This window comes from Melanaphis sacchari, unplaced genomic scaffold (assembly GCF_002803265.2).
Source record: "Melanaphis sacchari strain LSU unplaced genomic scaffold, SCAv2.0 Contig50_pilon_pilon, whole genome shotgun sequence".
NCBI classification, from domain to species: domain Eukaryota; kingdom Metazoa; phylum Arthropoda; class Insecta; order Hemiptera; family Aphididae; genus Melanaphis; species Melanaphis sacchari.
In genome coordinates, this window is record NW_020271344.1 from 2,653,129 (window position 1) to 2,671,551 (window position 18,423).

General features: G+C 25.7%; 1 protein-coding gene across 3 annotated transcripts; it reads right to left on the reverse strand.

The window, feature by feature from the left end:
• Positions 1–276: 276 nt before the first annotated feature.
• On the reverse strand, positions 277–15,258 carry LOC112599395 (adenomatous polyposis coli homolog). Of its 3 annotated transcripts, none has more exons than XM_025346292.1 (26): positions 14,863–15,258; positions 10,949–11,097; positions 10,781–10,863; positions 8,558–8,632; positions 8,154–8,460; positions 7,773–8,060; positions 7,475–7,704; positions 7,217–7,399; positions 7,000–7,148; positions 6,670–6,932; positions 6,486–6,609; positions 6,048–6,414; positions 5,631–5,736; positions 5,454–5,571; positions 5,297–5,382; positions 4,720–4,832; positions 4,595–4,659; positions 4,324–4,411; positions 3,997–4,058; positions 3,841–3,934; positions 3,641–3,781; positions 2,922–3,031; positions 2,787–2,857; positions 1,851–2,723; positions 1,354–1,783; positions 277–1,278 (listed from the first exon to the last, which is right to left on the reverse strand). In XM_025346292.1, exons 2-26 carry the CDS (start codon positions 11,067–11,069, stop codon positions 348–350), a joined length of 5,478 nt encoding a protein of 1,825 aa, XP_025202077.1. In that variant the 5' UTR covers positions 11,070–11,097; positions 14,863–15,258; the 3' UTR covers positions 277–347. The 3 variants fall into 3 exon arrangements, with proteins under 3 accessions (XP_025202077.1, XP_025202078.1, XP_025202076.1); XM_025346293.1 differs by lacking the exon at positions 14,863–15,258 and adding an exon at positions 14,474–14,586; XM_025346291.1 differs by lacking the exons at positions 10,781–10,863; positions 10,949–11,097; positions 14,863–15,258 and adding exons at positions 8,711–8,867; positions 8,954–9,263.
• Positions 15,259–18,423: the final 3,165 nt, after the last annotated feature.

Sequence of the window (18,423 nt, forward strand, 5' to 3'; positions counted from 1 at the left end):
AATCATAATTATGTTTAAAGTTCAAAAATAATTTTGAACAAATTTTTATAATATTTACTATTCATTGCAATATTGAAATTTGTTAGCATTAAACTGTTTTGAGTCTTTTATTTTAATTAGGTACAAAATACCAGTCTATGATGACTTTTAAATTACAAAATTTTAGGTATTGAATACAAAAAAAAAAAAGTAAGTGTAACAAGATGAAATATAATATGATAACTACTCAATTAAACAATAACTGATACTTAAAAGAAATAACAAATATAAAAAAGGAGAAAAATATTATGAAAAAAAAAAAAATTTATATAGATAATAAAATTAATTACCTACCTAATTTTTACTTTTTAAATCCGATTGTTAGGACTTGAACTGATCCACACACGATTATCTTTGGCATTACCACCTTTCTTCTTATTATCTTCAATTTTCTTCCATAGGGTTGCTATCTTACTAGTGACTTCTTTTTTTTGACCCGATGTTGTTCTAACTGAGCACCCCGAACTCGTTGCTGATATGTTCGAATTTAAACTAGTATTGCTATTTGTCTTAGCTACTCCAGTCAAGGTTGGAAGACTACTATTGCTACCAGCCCATTGATCGGCACTACTTTTTAAACTGTTATTACTAACCGAATTACGAACACCACTAGACCGCATACTCGTAGTAGATTGTTTATTGGCCGGTGGCTTAACCAAATTTGGTACACTAGTATGTTTTTTTCCAGTAGATCCTGGGGTTGGTATACGAGATTCTTCTTTAACAAACGTACCTTGTCTTTTAAGAGGAGTTTGCTTTTTAGTAGGTGTTGATTGTGAACTTTTAGAGGTAGTAGGAGATGGTTGAGGACTGCTTCGTGCTACTATCGGTATCCCACTCCCACGTGATTTTTTCTTACCTCTAACGGCCTTCACTTCTGAAGGCTTAACAATTCTAGCTGAAGGAACTCCAGTATTTGACTCATTACCATCGCTTGAATAACCATCTGTACCCTCTGATGTGGTACTTTCATCAACACGATTTTTAAAGTTTGACGTGAAATCATTATCTTTTGGTTGGATTTGAACAATATTGGTTAGGTCTAGATCAGCTAATGTACGCGTACGAAATCTATCTTTTTCAGATGATCTTTTAATTTGGAATTTTTCTTTTGGTGACCTTTTTTTTATGGCATCTTCAGATGAATGAGAATCTGATTCATTTAGAGGTGATGATCTGGTTTCAGGCTCAATAGAATTTTCTCTGCTGTCATCAGAAATTATAGTATAAGTATTATATCTGAAAATAAATATTATAATTTATTTTTATTAATTACATGCTATTCTAAATAATTATTTATTTTCATTTCTTTACCTATCCTTCTTTATGTTTCTCTTTTGTTTAGGTGTTAGCCGACGTCTAATTTGAGCTGGACTAGAATGATTAGGATCTGAAGACATTTCAGATGAAGGCAAATCATCTACCAAAGTTAAATCGTCCACAGCTGTATAATATTGAGCACCAATAGACTGGTCAACTATTTCAGAACGTATACTTGATATACTGGTAATACTATTTTCCATCTCAAAATCAGTTATTTCATCCATGTATGATGGAGGATTAATATTCTCTAGGTTTACACAACTTCCTAATGAATCATTTTTATCATTAGAAGTTTTTCTTTTTTTATCAAAACCACAATTAGATTGAACACTTGTTGTCATGGATAACAAACTATCCATGTCTGAAGGAGGTTTTATAGCGTCCAGACGTGTGTCTTCAAAATCTAAAGAAGATATAATACCTAAAACAAACAAAAACACATAATAAACAATTCACAAAAATCATCAAATTAATATCAATTATTTTACCCATTTCTCCTTTATCCAATTTTATAAATTTTGGTTTAGAACCCTCTTCAGCACTTAAGTATGAGCTTGTAAGAGTAGTAAATGTTAATGTTTCATCGTCTTTCCATGTAGATTCATCACTTTCATCTTGTTTATATGTAATTCCATCATTAATATCTCTTGGTGTAATTGTACTTGTAGACTCACTAATTTCACTTTCTGATTTGGACCCAAAAGATTTTTTATACTTATTTAACACTGGTATTTCTCTTTTTTTATGAGTTGATCCTCTTTCAATATTTTTTATACCTTGGTTAATACACTTATTTAATAACTCTTCTTCGTTTTGTTCAAGTATACCATTTGTGTCTTTTGATCTATTATTTTGCAAATTAGTCATGCCTGCTTCAATACACTCGTTTAACAAGGCTACTTGTTCACTATCTGACAAGTCATCACTGTTATTTTTAAATGGCTTTTTACTATTCCTAATTCCAGCAGAAATACATGATTCTAATAACTCTAATTGTTGTTCATCAGTGAGATCACCATCTTGCTTCTTGGTTCTTTTTTTAAATTTTGGTATGGCTGAAATATTGATACCTGTAGCTATACACTGATTTAACATTTCTTGTTGTTCATCAGATAATTCTTCATCAGTTAATTTTAAAGTTGTGATTTTTTCAATACCAGCATTTATACATTGATCTAATAATGCATTGTTATCATCATCATCATCATCATCTTCAGACATGGGTTCACTATTTAATGTTTGAGCATCATGTAATGAATGGGAGTGTGGTATTCTATTATCACATTTACTAGAGTCATCCAATGAAAATTCACTATCTATGGAATCGGTTGACATTCGTTTATTAATAACAGTAACAGGATCTGTAAATTTCATATTTAAAAACTTATAAATTAAAACAAAATTAAGAAATAAAATAAAATTACCTTCTATTTCAGAAGAGTTAATTGAATTTGATACATGTGATTCTGTAGAAGGAGAATCCAATATTAATGATCTGAAAAAAAAAACAATTAGTTTAATTTACAAGTATTAAATTGAATATTACAAAAAAACCATACCTGGACAATGATATGTTTACTGAAGTAGGTATAGCAGAAGCTTGATTAAACTGAAGATTTAAATTTCCTAAAGGTTTACCAGTTGTCTGATACAAACGTTTCTTGCCAACCTAAAATATTATCAGAATATAAACTTTACTATATAAATTATAACTTTTTTAAATAATAGAACTAAATTTTTAATTTTAATTTAAACATTCTACAATAATAATAATTTTATTATTGGTTCTTGCTTTAAAAAAAATAAAAGTTAGAGTTTAGCTTATTTTTTGTTTTTATTATTATTAAACTATAGAATCTGATTGTTTCTGTTTTCATAAAAATAAAAATAAATATAAATAGCTATTCAAATTTAAGATTTTATGAGAAACAGCTTTTAACTAAAATATAATCAGTTCCAAATTATAAACATTAATTATGTTTATACGAAAAAATGATCGCAGTAGTAAATATAAACTTGAAAATCATTGAAAAAATTAATAATTCTAATTAAAAATATAACTTCTGGACATTTAAAAACATTTACTTTCAGGTTCATGTATTTTAAATTTCAAAACTACTTCTTTTCAATCTTTGAATTAAACTAACCAATTAGATACAAAAATATCAAAATCATTTATAATTAGTATTCTTAAAATGTTTAAAATAAATAAAAAATACTCGAATTAAGAATGAATCAATATTAATAAATATTATTTATATTGATGAATTTTAATTACCATTTTCATTGACTGTCGAAGAATTACATTAGTTTCTGAACCATCTTCTGAAGGAGTAATCATTGATAAATCTGAATGTGAAGTAGCTGAACTTATGTTTGCCGGAGTTCCTTCTGTACAGAATCCAATTATTTCATCTCCCTAACAAATAAAGATTTTAAAACCAAACTTTAAAATTTTTTTTTAAGTTTAAATTTTACCTCATTTTCATTTGTTTTATATTGTGAAAAACTAGACTCAGAGCATCTATCAACTGTCTGGCTATTGCTTTGCACCATTACTGGAAGTCTAGATCTAAAAAAAGTAGTAATATTTTAAATAATTATATAATGATTATGGAAGTTATTTGTACCAACCTAGCATGAGGTATAAATCCTGGATTTTTGTTTTGCAAATAAGGAAATTCAGAAGAGGACGACTGCAAAAAAAAAAAAAATAATAATAATAATTAATTGAGATTTATTTTTTATGTTCATAAGACATAACACAAGTGTTGAGTAAACAAGATTCATCATAAACGAATCAAAAAACTCAAGTGAAAGTTATTTATTGTAACAGTTCAATAATACTAACAGAAATCAATTATTCACGGATGCATGGTTATTATAGCACTCAAATCAAATTCAAAATCACCTAACAGTATTTTTTTTTCACTTTTATTTAACACATGGTTTTTTACTTACTTCAATGAAACCATCTGAATTTAACTGTAACGTTTTAGACATCTTATCAATGGATGGAGATTTATATTGCTTACTACGCAATACATTCCTAAACAAATTATAATTAATTTTATTACTTTAAATCATTAATAATATTTATTTTAATAAACTAAAAAGAAAAATATTATTAATCAATGCATTGCTTAGCAGTGAACTCAAAATTGAACAAAATGTAAATATATTTCTACTTAAAATAAAAATTCTGATTATCAAAATAATATTGTATATTTACATAGATATTTTTTCTTCATTTAATGATGGTAACATATTTTGACCTTGAATATATTGTAATTTGATCTAATAACAATAAATAAAATTCAAAATTATCAAAGTTATTTTGATTTGTTTAGCACTTACTTCTGGAAGATCGTCATCAATGGTTAGGCTACTTAAGCTCGTACATTCTGAACCTTTGCCAGGCATTTTTTCTTCTTTAAAAATAGTTACACTATCTTCAAAAACGCTTTCATCTTAAACAATAGACACAAGTTTTAATAGACATTATTTCTTTTTTACCATTACTTAAACTTTTATCTTATTTAGCATTAATTTAGTAATTTTATCATCATCATCCAAACTCTGAATCTAATTAATAAGTATTAATTCTTAACATTAAAAAGAAAAAAAAAATAGCTAAAAATGTAAATTTTTATTAAGAATAAAACTAAAATGGAAAAAAATACCTAATTAAATATAAAATAATTTGTATTATTACAGTTTTATCCTTAATTTTTAATTTATAAACATAATATAAGTTTTTATACTTTAAATATAAATAAAAAGAAGGAAACTATAAATGAGAAACACACATTATTTTTCCATAGTTAACATTTATAATAAATAAATTTATTTAACGCATCAAAATAATCTACATCTTACTTTCGAATCTCAGAAACTCATAAAATAAGAAAAATAAAAATTAATATTCAATTACTTTTGAAACATGGAGGACTGGGTGGAACAGTTGGAGTTGGCGAATCAGGAATTTCACTTGGTGTTACTAAACCACTGGTGACACGACTAAAAAATTAAAACAAAAAAACAAATTCATTATGATTTACACAATAAAAAACCACAATTTTCATTTATACCTGCACTCACTAACAGCAGAACTACCAATATAACCTTCTTGTGGTTCACAGCTTCCAAGTGAAGCAATAGAACTACTTCTTGAGAACATTAAAGGTGTTTCAAAAGTCACCATTTTACCTAAGACACAAAATGCAATATAATCAATTTTTTTTTTAAATATCAATATTAATTCTTACCATCTTTTAATTCATTTTTAGGCTGTGCACCATCAGGTGTTTCACTGCCAGAATTGGGCACATTCATACTTTGTTCAGGAAGCTCAATTCCAGATTCGTTACGATTCTAAAAACCATTATTACATTTGTATTTAAATTCAGTTAGTATTAACATAATTAATATGAAATTGGCTAATTGGCAATGCATTTAAAAAATATATATGTAACCTACAAATTACATTTTTTGAATTTTAATCTTTATTTCAAGCTTATGAATAACTAATAAAAAAAATTGAGTAATTTACACTTATATAAAAAAAAAAATATATCAAAATTTAAATGTTATCTTATACTTTTTATAACATTATACAGTTATCTAGTGATTGAAATGTTAAAAAAATAACCTTCAAGTTAAAATCAATTCAAGAAGAGAATTACCTTATCATCTATGCCACATTTTCTTAAATCTGTATATGATGCTGCATTGGAAAAATTGTAGGGGGTGCCTTCTGTACAATAAGTCTGGGTTGTGTCGCCGGTTAATACTTTTTCTCCATTATCGTCATCTTCACATAACAAACTATAATTAGTTGCTTCATCCAGTGATGTCTCAGCATATTCATTAGAGGATTTTTTGACTTTTTCTTCGAAACTAATTTTACTTTCTGATTGTTGAATAGAATCTTCTGAACATTCTATAGAAGAAAGTTCTAATTTTTCACTCTCAACTGCTGTTGTCAGACTATTTTTATTAATTTTAATTATATCGTAAGATTGTTGTGAAATTTTTGTTAAATTTGGTTCTCTAAAATAACATTATATTAAAATAAATACTATATCTAATTATGTAATTAGTAAAAATCTAAAATTACATACTCAGTAGCCTTCAAATCATCACTAACTGTTGCACTTTGCATCTCTTTAGCAAAATCCTTTAAATATGTATTAGAATTAGCTAAAGTATTTTTAATTGAATTATCTTCATGATCTACGTTTAAGTCTAAATAAAATTATCAAATTTAAAATCTGGTTTTCTTATACATATAATAAATTATCAAACCTTGTTCAGAATTGTATGCAGGCATAGCATTCATAAGGTTATTAAGTGCAGCTGACGATCCAGTAGCAATCATCTTATGTTTGGAATGAATTAATGATCGCAACATAGGTATAATACCCAAATTTATCATTGTTGTTTGATCACGAATGTTACGTGCTGATAAATTCCAAATGGTCCCACATGCATTACTCACAATTGTTAAACTTGGAGACTGTAGTTGTTGCATTAACATTTCAAGTACATTATGGTGTCTTAAAATATCACTGTTAAATGTACACAATAAAAATATATTATTAATTAGTACAATGAATAAAATTAATTATTAATTACCGATATTCTTCATGAGATGCTATAACACATGAAATATTTCTCAATATTCCTCCAGCATTTTCTATTATTGTAACTGATTTTAAAGGATTTGTTCCACTTAATGTTTTAATCAAAAATTCAATAGCTCCTTCAACTTTGCATATTTCTTCCTGGATAAAATAAATATTTTTGAAAATTAGACTAACTTACAACTTTATAAATTTAATATTTAGTATACTTTGTTTTCAGGAGAGTGAGCAGAGAAATTCCAAAGGGCAGACAAGAATGATTTCATTGTTGTCTCTTTATTTGCTTTCATTGAAGCTTCCATTAGTGCTTTGACTGCTCCAACATCACGCAAAATTTCTTTACTATGTGGATCAGCTCTCCATGACAAATTTCGTAAAACACTTGCAGTGACCTATACAAAACATAGAAACACAATTCAGTACAATATGTATAATTTCTATTAATTTAATTTTCAACAAGCAAATACCTGTCTAAGGTCTTCACATTGTATTTGTAATTGTAAAATCAAAACTTTGAGAAATTGTTTAAAAGAGCATAAAAGTGTTTTAGTAGTAGCATCACCAAATGTTAAATTAGTTAGAGCCATGCCAGCATATCGTCTTAAGGTTACACATTCTGAATTAGATTCCAAATTCGGTTCACTCCCGTGAACTTCATGATCAACTTGAATTAGTCTAGTAACAGTATAGATGGCACCTAAAATAAAAGAAAGAAAATATTACTAATTCAAATATATAACTATATATATATATATATATATATACCTAATAAACACATAGCAAATCGATGTTGACTATCAAAAGATAACTTCATTAATGCTGCAATAGCAGTTATGGGATGTTTGCTGATATCTAATTGTTTAAGTACAACAACTGGTGTATCACAGTATTCTCTCATGCTTTCCAATAATTTATAAACACGAGACTCTCGACGACCTTGTTTTTCATCTTGATTAAAAGTTACAATGTTTTTTAATGCTTGGCTAGCATTATGACGAACTACAATATCAGCGTTCATGTCATGAACAATTTGCACTAGCAATGGTACACAACCTACACAGAAAATATACTATTAATTTTAATATTTTAATTCAAAAAATAAAAATTATAATTCAACACACAAAATAAATTAAAATATAAAATAACCTGTTTGTCTCATAGCTGCACAACAATCAGGTGATTTGCTCATAGCCAAAAGAACTGAGACTGACTGATATGAAGATTGTATTGAATTGTTATTTTCTAATAATGACAAGAGATTATAAACAATTTCTACTTTAGCTCCTAATTGTTGTTGACTACTAGATCTCATTGATAGACCTTTTTCACACTCTAAAGTTGAAGTTTGAGACTGTAATAAGGATGAGTCTGAAGACATGTTTGTGGGTCCTACACTGTGCCACATATTAAATTTCTTGTCAGCTAAAATACCAGGAGGTGTAGGTAAACAACCCTATAAATAAACAATTAACAGCAATTAAAATATAAATGCATTAAGCATTATGTTTTTCATTAAGGTTTTTCTTTTTAATTATGCACAATTCTCTTACATCAGGAGATATTTTAGCTTCATCTTCTTCTTTATCTTCAGCCATGGATCTTTTTTCTTTATCTGTACGCTGATTCTACAAATGAATATCATTTAATAATAAAACATATACAATAAATAATTTTACATTAAAATAAATTCCCCTTATGCTAACCTCATTTATGATTTTGAGGTGACTGTTATTATTATAAGAATGTTTAGCAATATGTTTGTCATAAAATGACTGTGTAAATGACCAATTATTAGCTCGTCTATTGTCTTCAACATTAAATGGTGTCAAATACTGACATTGATTTTTAGATACAGAATGCCTGAAGCGATATGAAAATAATTTGAGATAAATTATATCATACTTATGTAAAAGTTATAGCTAAAAGGCAAAATTTTGTTAACTTACTTGCTTGATAAAATATTATTATTTTGTCCGTCATTATAGTCTATTTTACCAAAACTAAAACTTTCAAATACTTGATTGTTATTATTATTTAAAATATGTTCATTATCATTTTTAGTAGTAGCACTCCAGCGAGTTCTAGGTGGATTAGATAGTGACCTCACATGATCAAAGCTAAGTGATGAATGTACACAAGAAGAACGAGATGATGAAGAAGAACGAACAGGAAGTCTAGATTGTCGTTTAGAATGCATTATTTTAAGTTTATAATTTAAATGAAAAAAGAGTGTAATTAATTTTTTTAAATGTAATGACTTTTAAAAATTAATATTAATGAGAACATAAATATTGTTTGTAACAAACTGTCAAGGTATATTGCATATGAAGTTTTCTATATTGTGATCAATACTATAACTAGGGTGAATTGAAGGGGAGTGGCAATCAGCTGTGAATGATCATGGTATATTTTACCCCCAGAGAGAGACACTTTTCTTTTTGTTTTCACAACACTGGCAAAATAATAAATTAAAGTTTTTTTTTCTTACTTAAAAGATTATACTTTTAAATGACAAAAAAAAATATATTGGTTTTAACATTTAATTACAAATTTTAATGTTAAAATAGTTACTAAAATTACAAATTGTTTAATTGTAACTATCCATTTATTTATTTTTTATGTTAATAAACTAATTACTGTTTCAACTAAAAATGAATATAGTTGAATAGTTTAACTCATATGGTAACAATGTCATTTAACCAATTTTATTTTTAATTGTTATATAACCTGGAGAGTAAACACTTGGGCCAAAGTAAATTATTGATTATACTATTTTTTTTATATAATTAAACAAAATTATAGAATATAATATCTTGAGAATTAAAATATATAAAAATTACACTTAAATAACTTTTTATTTGTATGCATGAAAATTAATAAAACTGATATTGGAAGATTTTTTCCTTAATTTCAAATTGTATTTACAATTTACACAATCAAGTAATAAAAGTACAATTCAATTAATAAAGGTAATAATAGGGGAATTTTTTGTACAATAACGACTTAGTAGTGTTATAGAAATGATATGTTGTCATTTTTTAGAGACTGTCTTTAATGTTTATATTATATTTTGAAATCTTCTTACATTTCTAGGAAGTATGACAAAAGATAAATTTTTAGTAAGAGTTGATTCTAGAATTGCATTTTAGAATTTCATGATTTGGTCTTTAGGTTTAAAGTAAATAAGTTTTAAATCTTAATGAACATTTACAAGCAGCCTCTTAAATTTTGGTAATGAATATTTTAGCAACAAACAATCATTGTATAGGATTAAATTGATTGGATAATGAATTTTTCAGAAGTAAAATTAAAAAATTATAATTATATTGAAAATTAACTTAATTTGGAAATATAAAAAATTAATTAATAGTACATAAACAATTATTACAATGGGTATTTTGTGTTTTATAATAAATTTTTATAAATTAAATGAATTTACAACAAAATTAATGTCAATAAAATAGGATTTTAGATGTTTATATTATACAATATTTGTAGGGGTTTTTATCATTTAATGGTTGGCTGAATTTAAAATCATTTAAAAACAATAACATCAATATTAAGAACTATACATGTATTATTTTAATGATAGTAATTTCCTGACAAGCCTCTACAGTTTTTAGTAAAAAATATATAAAGAGAAAGTATTTATGTAGTTGAGAACAATTTTTAAATAAATAGATGACACTATGTTAAACATTCTTACACAAAACTTGTCAATTAATTTGCGTACTAAAATCAATTGAATAAGAAAAATAAAAATTAATATCTACCTGTTCACTAGTAGTTTTATTTTCTAGGGATAGAGACATTATTGGTGACATGTCCTTTGATGGCATTCCTCCGTTTAAATCAACTAAATTTGAAGAAAAATACTAATGTATGTCTTAAGAGTTTTTTTTTTCACAATTACCTATTAATATTGAAATCATAAAATTTACCTGCAGGTAACTGTTGAGCTAACAATGGTGTATCCAATTGTCTTTGAAGTTGTCTGGTTTCTTGATTAAGACTACGTACTGTTTCTAACAGCTCTTCATAGCTGGAAACTGGAAGTGTCATATCTCATAACTATACAGTATTATTTCAACTGAAATATAGAAATATTACATTTAATTATTTATTCAACCAATAACAATTATAGTGTTATTTATTATTAATAGTTACACATTACAAAAGAGAATATTTTTTGTTATACTTAGTTCTGTAAAGGTAAACAATATACTCATGCTATTTCAAGGACAAGATGATTTCATGGTCTAAAGCTTATATGTGTAGTATTTTTATATTATAATTTATAATTCGGTACAATTCAATTTTAAAAACATTAAAAAAACTATAATTCTTCAAAATTTGAAGAAAAATATGTTCAAAAAAGGATATTCAAGGTTCAATAAATATGTCAAGAACATAATAATTCAAATCCATAAAAGGATAGTAACTGGCATATTCCAACATAGGTCAATCTTCATAAAAAAAAATCACATGTTATAAGCTGACAGAAATTATCAAGCTGTTTTAAATAAATGAACAAAATGTACATCATAAGTATTACATAAAGATGAAATGATTTGTTTAAATTCTATTTATAATAATTAATACTTAATATTATTATTATATCAAATATAATCCCGTTAGACAATTTTTATCTAAATAATTAAATTGATAAGATAAATAATAAAGAGAATTATTCATAAAGAAAGTTATTGATTGAAAATTGGATACTCTTATTGTTATATCAAAATCAACAACAAAGTATTTATAAATAAAATACTGCAAGGTACTTAAAATTTTTATAATGTATAATGCTATATTGTAATAGAATGCCCAAGGAAAATATCATTCATGATAAAAGGACATTGACTTATTGTGGTTAATACAAGTATGTATTCATTGTCTAAGAAGCAAAGAAAAATAGCTGTATTATGTTAACGTTTATAGTTAACCTATAAACGTATAACACAATATAAAAACTATACAGAGCCTATTCATTTATTTATTTTTTTTGTACTTATGTAAAATATTTAATTATATAAGTATTATTTACATAGGTAGTAGAACAAATTAAACGATAATATCAACTGATAATAAATAAAGTTAAGTTCCATCTCAAAGCTAAAACTCTTTTAGAACATTCTTAAATTATTGATTCAGGCAAACCTAAATAGGTGTCTAAACTGTTTCTGTTAATTTAGTGTTTTTTAAATAATATATGGCCATAACCATTCTCTGCATAGTATGCTTAGTTTCATAAATGATTAACCTTTTACTTTCATACCTATTTTAACCTTAAGATTTTATTCTATGTTAATTTATAATTAATTATTGTTTAATTATATAATCAGACTATCTGTTATTTTTACTAACTATAAGTCTAACTAAGTCCATGTAATTATGTTAATTCCATATAAAACTGCAGTTAGCATAAATAAATAAAGTCCCAACTGTAAGACATCCACCACATTTTTTTAAATTTACTTGTTTTTCTATGGGCAGGTTAAAAATATCATGAATAAAGCAATGTTTATAGTAAAATTAATAAATGTCATATATTATTTATTTTATTTTTTTTTTAATATAAAACCCAATAACTATAGTAAAGTATTTATTATTTAAATTAAACGTTTAACTTAACATATTCATTTCTAACACAACAGTAAAAGAATAACAGATTAACAGTGATTTATGAAATACAATAAAAATCAAAAGAATAACTACAACAACAATGCAGTTTATAATGATATCAGTAATCCTATATTGGGTATTGGAAGCACATGGAAAAATATACAAGTCCTAAAGGATAAGAAAATGCTTAAATGACCAAGGCAGAAATTAATAGTCTCTAGAATGAACATGTAATCTACGTGATAGGAATGATAAATAATGTAGAAATGGCAGTAGCCAAAAAGAAAAGATGGATATAGTATTTACAGTGAAACTTAAATGAACAATTATATTAAACTATGAAACACTACAATATGTCATACTCAAAATAATGTATACTCTATGATAATATACTATTATCTAATAGAGGTACAGAAGTTCCTAACTTTTTTTAAATTATACCACGTAACATCTCAAAATATTATCTAAAAATCTGGAGGCACTCTATTGTAATATATCGTATATTTGTATTTAATAACTAAATTAGGTTTCTTTAGTAAAATATAACCAAATATATGAATGCATAATACACAGGTATTATTATATTTTATAAATAATTGCATTAAACATGCATGCTTTATTCTTTATAAAATCATTAATTTTAATTTTGAAAAATATATATGACTGCTTTATATTTGAGTAATTTCTCCCCAAAACCAAATTTGTTGCATCCAAGTTGGAAACCTTTGATTTATTAAATATTAGATAATTGATATTTCTAATTAACTATGAAAAATGACTAATTAATGCTTATAACTCGGCTTATAATCTAAAAATATTTGTAAATACAATTTCTAAAATTATATACGTAAATTATAGGTGGTGAGACTAAAACTTTACTTGAATTATTATCATGAAAATTTTTAATTAGATTTGATGAAATACCAACACACATATTATGAAAAATAAACAGCATTTAAGCATAATACAAAAAAAAATTATTATTATTATAGAACTCGATATAGGATTAAATTTTATTGAATCTACTTTAAATAAAATATCAGATAATGTAAGCTAAGTATGAATTTCTTATAACTTATATTACTTTTAAGTTTATCATTCAATTGGATGAAATCAATATGATAACAATTTATAACCAAACATTTGTTTAGAGATTTAATACAAGAACTACTTAAGAAGTTTATAAAGAATTAGACATTATTATATACTATGGTTGAATATATTATGTAAAACAAAATAAAATAATACAGGTATCAACTACCAAGGTAATGAAAACAATAATTGAAGTCAGTCATGCTCATATTTAATATAAGTGTATACAAAGCTCATTAAAAGTTACTACAAATACCTTGTGAATATGTAAATACTTACATTTAATACAGATAAACAACAATTTTAATTAGAATTTTACTATGTGCTTAACTCTATTAAGAGTAGTATATCATTGTTGATAAATTAAATCTTTTTTAAAGTTACTTGTACCTGGGCTTATACCTATTTATTTATTGGAGTGTCATAAATGCAATATCAATTATCATTTTAATAAATATTTGTGTTGAACACAATAAAAAACTTTTTTATCAGAAATAAAATAAAATCTAAAGAAAAAATTTAACACATGCAAACTGGCAGTACATCTAAAAAACATGTACCTAAAAATTGATTATTAATAATATAATGGTAAGTAATGCTTATAATTAAACATTGGACACCTACCCAAAACAAAATGGGTAATACATTATAAAATTAAAACAATAATACCTATAATATTTAATATTAGTAAACATGAAAACGAAAAATTGTATTAGAAATTAGAATATAAAAATTATTGGAAATAATACCTTCATAATATTAATGGTGAGTATAAACATAGTATTACACTGATCTGACAAACAATGCTGATTGATAAAAATAATGATAGACATCGTAGAAAAATATGTTTATCAACTGATGACAAACCAGTCCTAATTCTGATTTATATAAATGCCTAGAACAAAACTAATTGATAGAATAAAAAATATATCAGACTATTCAGACTAGATGTTATGTAAACAAACCATTCTATATAGAGCGATAACGTTGTAGAAAACAAGCCGACGACAGACACAACATTACACAAGGGACACTGAACTATACGATATTTAAACTGGTCGTCCAACTACTTCCAGTTAGACTTTAAAACGATTGTTGAACCAACGATTAAAAATGCTAATAACGACTTATCCTTTACCTGCGCGAGGAAATCGGTCCGAACACCAAGTACCGGGTGGAAATACACGTCCCTGGACGGTCGACGTTCGATTGAACAAGGAGCAATGGTCTTCTCGGCGAAAGAATTTTTGATAGAAAGGTACCGAAAACGACGTCAACAACGAACATACGAGTGGCCAAGTACGTGTAGTGTACTAGTGTTTAATGAATGGTATAAACCCTGCGCCACTACAGAATGTAAGAGGTGATTAGACGAGTACTATACTATTGTCGTCTGCGATAACGAAACGCGAGTGCACTGTGCAGTGTGCAGACTACTGACAAGTGACAACTATCTTGTGAGTAGTGAGTTCTGCTACTGCACAACTGCACGATGCATGAATAGCGACTAGCTAAACAGCAAGTACCCCCGAACATACGTCCAGCACACGGATACTCCTGTCAATTATTATTATCGGCCTCGTGTGTTGACACCGGTTATGTTGGCAACGAAATTCCGTAACGTTTCGGATTTATATTTTTCAAGGTCAAAAAGAAAAAAATTCAAACATTGTCATTTGTCAATTCTTATTTCTTGTCCATCGGGATTAAATGACAGTTTTTCACCAGAAATGATCCTAAAAGAAAACACACTCGAAATAACTTCGTGTGTTTATTATTTTATTTTACAAAATAACGCTGTTCATCACTGTTTGTAAATGTTTAATGTCTTAATATTTAAAAACGTTGCATTTTCCATGACTGGTGAAAGTAATGGAACTGAACTTGACTAAAACTTTTATCATTTATTTATCGCAATAATTCATACCTTAAATGGCAGTCCGTAAATCATTAAGCCATTTACCACAATAACAAATATTATTCTATAATCCTGATAATAAATTATAATAAACAATAACATAAAATTTAACGTTAATTATATGTAAACAAATAACGAATATGATGTATCTATATTTTTTTATGAATCGTGAAATATTCATGTCCAAAACCGACAATCGACAGTAATAGCTGACGTCGATAATATGCTTGAATATTTTGTTTTCACAATATTTTTACTTTGAGACCTTTGAGTTTGTATAGGTCGTTAGAAGACCATTTGGGATTTTGCGATACGCTGCCAGACCACCTATATAACATATTATAGGTATTTAAAATGTCCGGCATTTTGTGACGGGATGTGAGTCAGTGTATAGATCCATTACAGATCATTCATTAGTTTTGCTTTCTGTAGTCTATCAATTTCCTAATAAACAAATTTTTGCAATTATTTTACCTCAATATTTAATTGATAAAAAAAAGATTGGTTTCACAATTTCTAAAAAAAACTGACACAAAAGTTCATTTAAAAACGACTTTAATATTGATAATTTAGTAAACTTTATACAAAATACCATCGTTCAACTGGAACTCGGCTATATAATTGTCATCAAGGAAGTTTTCTTTCAACTTCCTTGTTATTATAGAGACCTTCATTACATTATTAAAATATTTAGATCGTAGTCTGGAAAAATTTTCAGTACCTAGCTAATAAAAACCATTACGATGTAGGCGTTGAAGTTTAAGCTTAAACGCCTTCTGTTTTACCACAAGTTTTATTCTATTGTGGAGGTATGGATATCCTTCCACTGACTGAGACTTTTCTCCTCTGTAGGCAATACATAATTTTTTTTTACTTTCCTGTTAATACGGTTAATATTTTATCAGTTAAGTTATTGTTAGTAATTTACTATTAAAATCCATTGACTTATAATATATGTAAATATTTTTAAATTTAAGATATTTTGAATTATATTTAGTTTCTGAGAGCTATATTACTAAAACATAAAAATATTAGTAAATTGAAATTTTTAATTGTTTATTTTTTTTTTTTTAAATGAGTAGCATTTATTGAATATTATACATAAAGTATCAATTATTTACTAATGATGGCGTTAAAATAATTTGAAATACACTAATACTAACTTTTTAAATAATTGTTATTTTAAAAATAACCGAGTTTAAACACAAATATTCATGGATGTAAGATTGTTTCCACATCATCATATACCCACATCATAAAATAAAATAAAATATGAGTAAACCAATTTTATTTTAATACTTTCAACATTATTAGTTATTATATTAACATAAAAAAGTATGAAAAATTAGTACAACAATAAATTTAGTTATTAAAATTTGGACAAATGTGTTAAAAATCAACATCTTAATTTGCAAGACCATTTGTCATATTCTTTAAAAACAACTATCATTAATAAATGTGGCTATTTCCTTATTGTAAAACATAAACCTATTTCTGTGGTAGACATCAAATAACATGACTAAAATTCACCTTTAAAAGACAATTTAATTTAATTTAATGCAGAATTTAAACATATTAAGTGCTAACAAAGGAGTGCTAATCACTTCATGATTATGGATGACTGATTAGGTATTTATCCAATTTTTTAATTTTTAACTAAGTATTCGGTGGTTGAATACTTAAAAAGTATAATTAAAAAAATTACACTGCTAAGACATATTGAACTAAGTGGCTCATGTAACAAAAGAGTTATTTTACTTAATACAATTTGATAAAATATCTGTCAACAATGTACTTAGAAATTTTTTATATTTTTGTAAGTTATTTTCATGCCACATTTTAAATACTCAAATAAATAAAATAGCTTGGCTTAGTAAAATAATAATTTAAAAAAAGATTATTTGTCATAGACCTAATTTTATTTTTTATTATTAATTTGGATTATATCATATATGTAATATTAATTGGACGCCATACCCGCATGTATTATCTGTTTTATTCGCATACAACATAAAAAATATTGCTTAAAAAAGAGATTTATCTTTTTTCTCTATTATTGAAACTATTAACATATATGTTCTACTAAACAAAACTTTGCTATGTTATATGTATGTAAGACGAAAACAATTCATGTGGGTGTGGCATTCTCTTAATTCTTAAGTTCTAGTAAGTAGTATTGAGTTAACTATTATTATTATTAGTCGATATTTAAAATAAAATAACATTTAATAACTAGGTTAGGTCACAATTTATATTGTCCAGTATTGTACCAATCAATAAATAAATAATATTATTATCAGACTAATTTTAGAACTTCTGATTGTTGAGAAAATTCAAAATTATATTTTAAACATTTTATATTATTTAATTATAGACAATTTTTTTTATTTAAATATAATGAGACATTTTATTATGCCAATTTAGAGGAAAAAACAAATGCTGCAATTCATAAGCCTATAAATAATAAGTCTCTTAAAATAAACTAGCTTTGTATAATTGATACTAAAAAATCAGTTTTATTGAAATTAATTTGTATAAAAACACATTTTATTTTAAAATTAATTAAAACTTCAAACCAGTTGTAAAATATTATTTAAAGGAAATTAATGATAAACTAAAATTTTAGTAACTACTATTGAAACAAACTATGAATTGAGCTTTTAATTTTAAATTAAGTTTTATCTTATTACTTGTTTTAAGATTACTGTAATTGGTACTAAAAAACAAATATATTTTTTTTTATAAATAATTAATTATATACCTAAATGAGAAAAAATTACC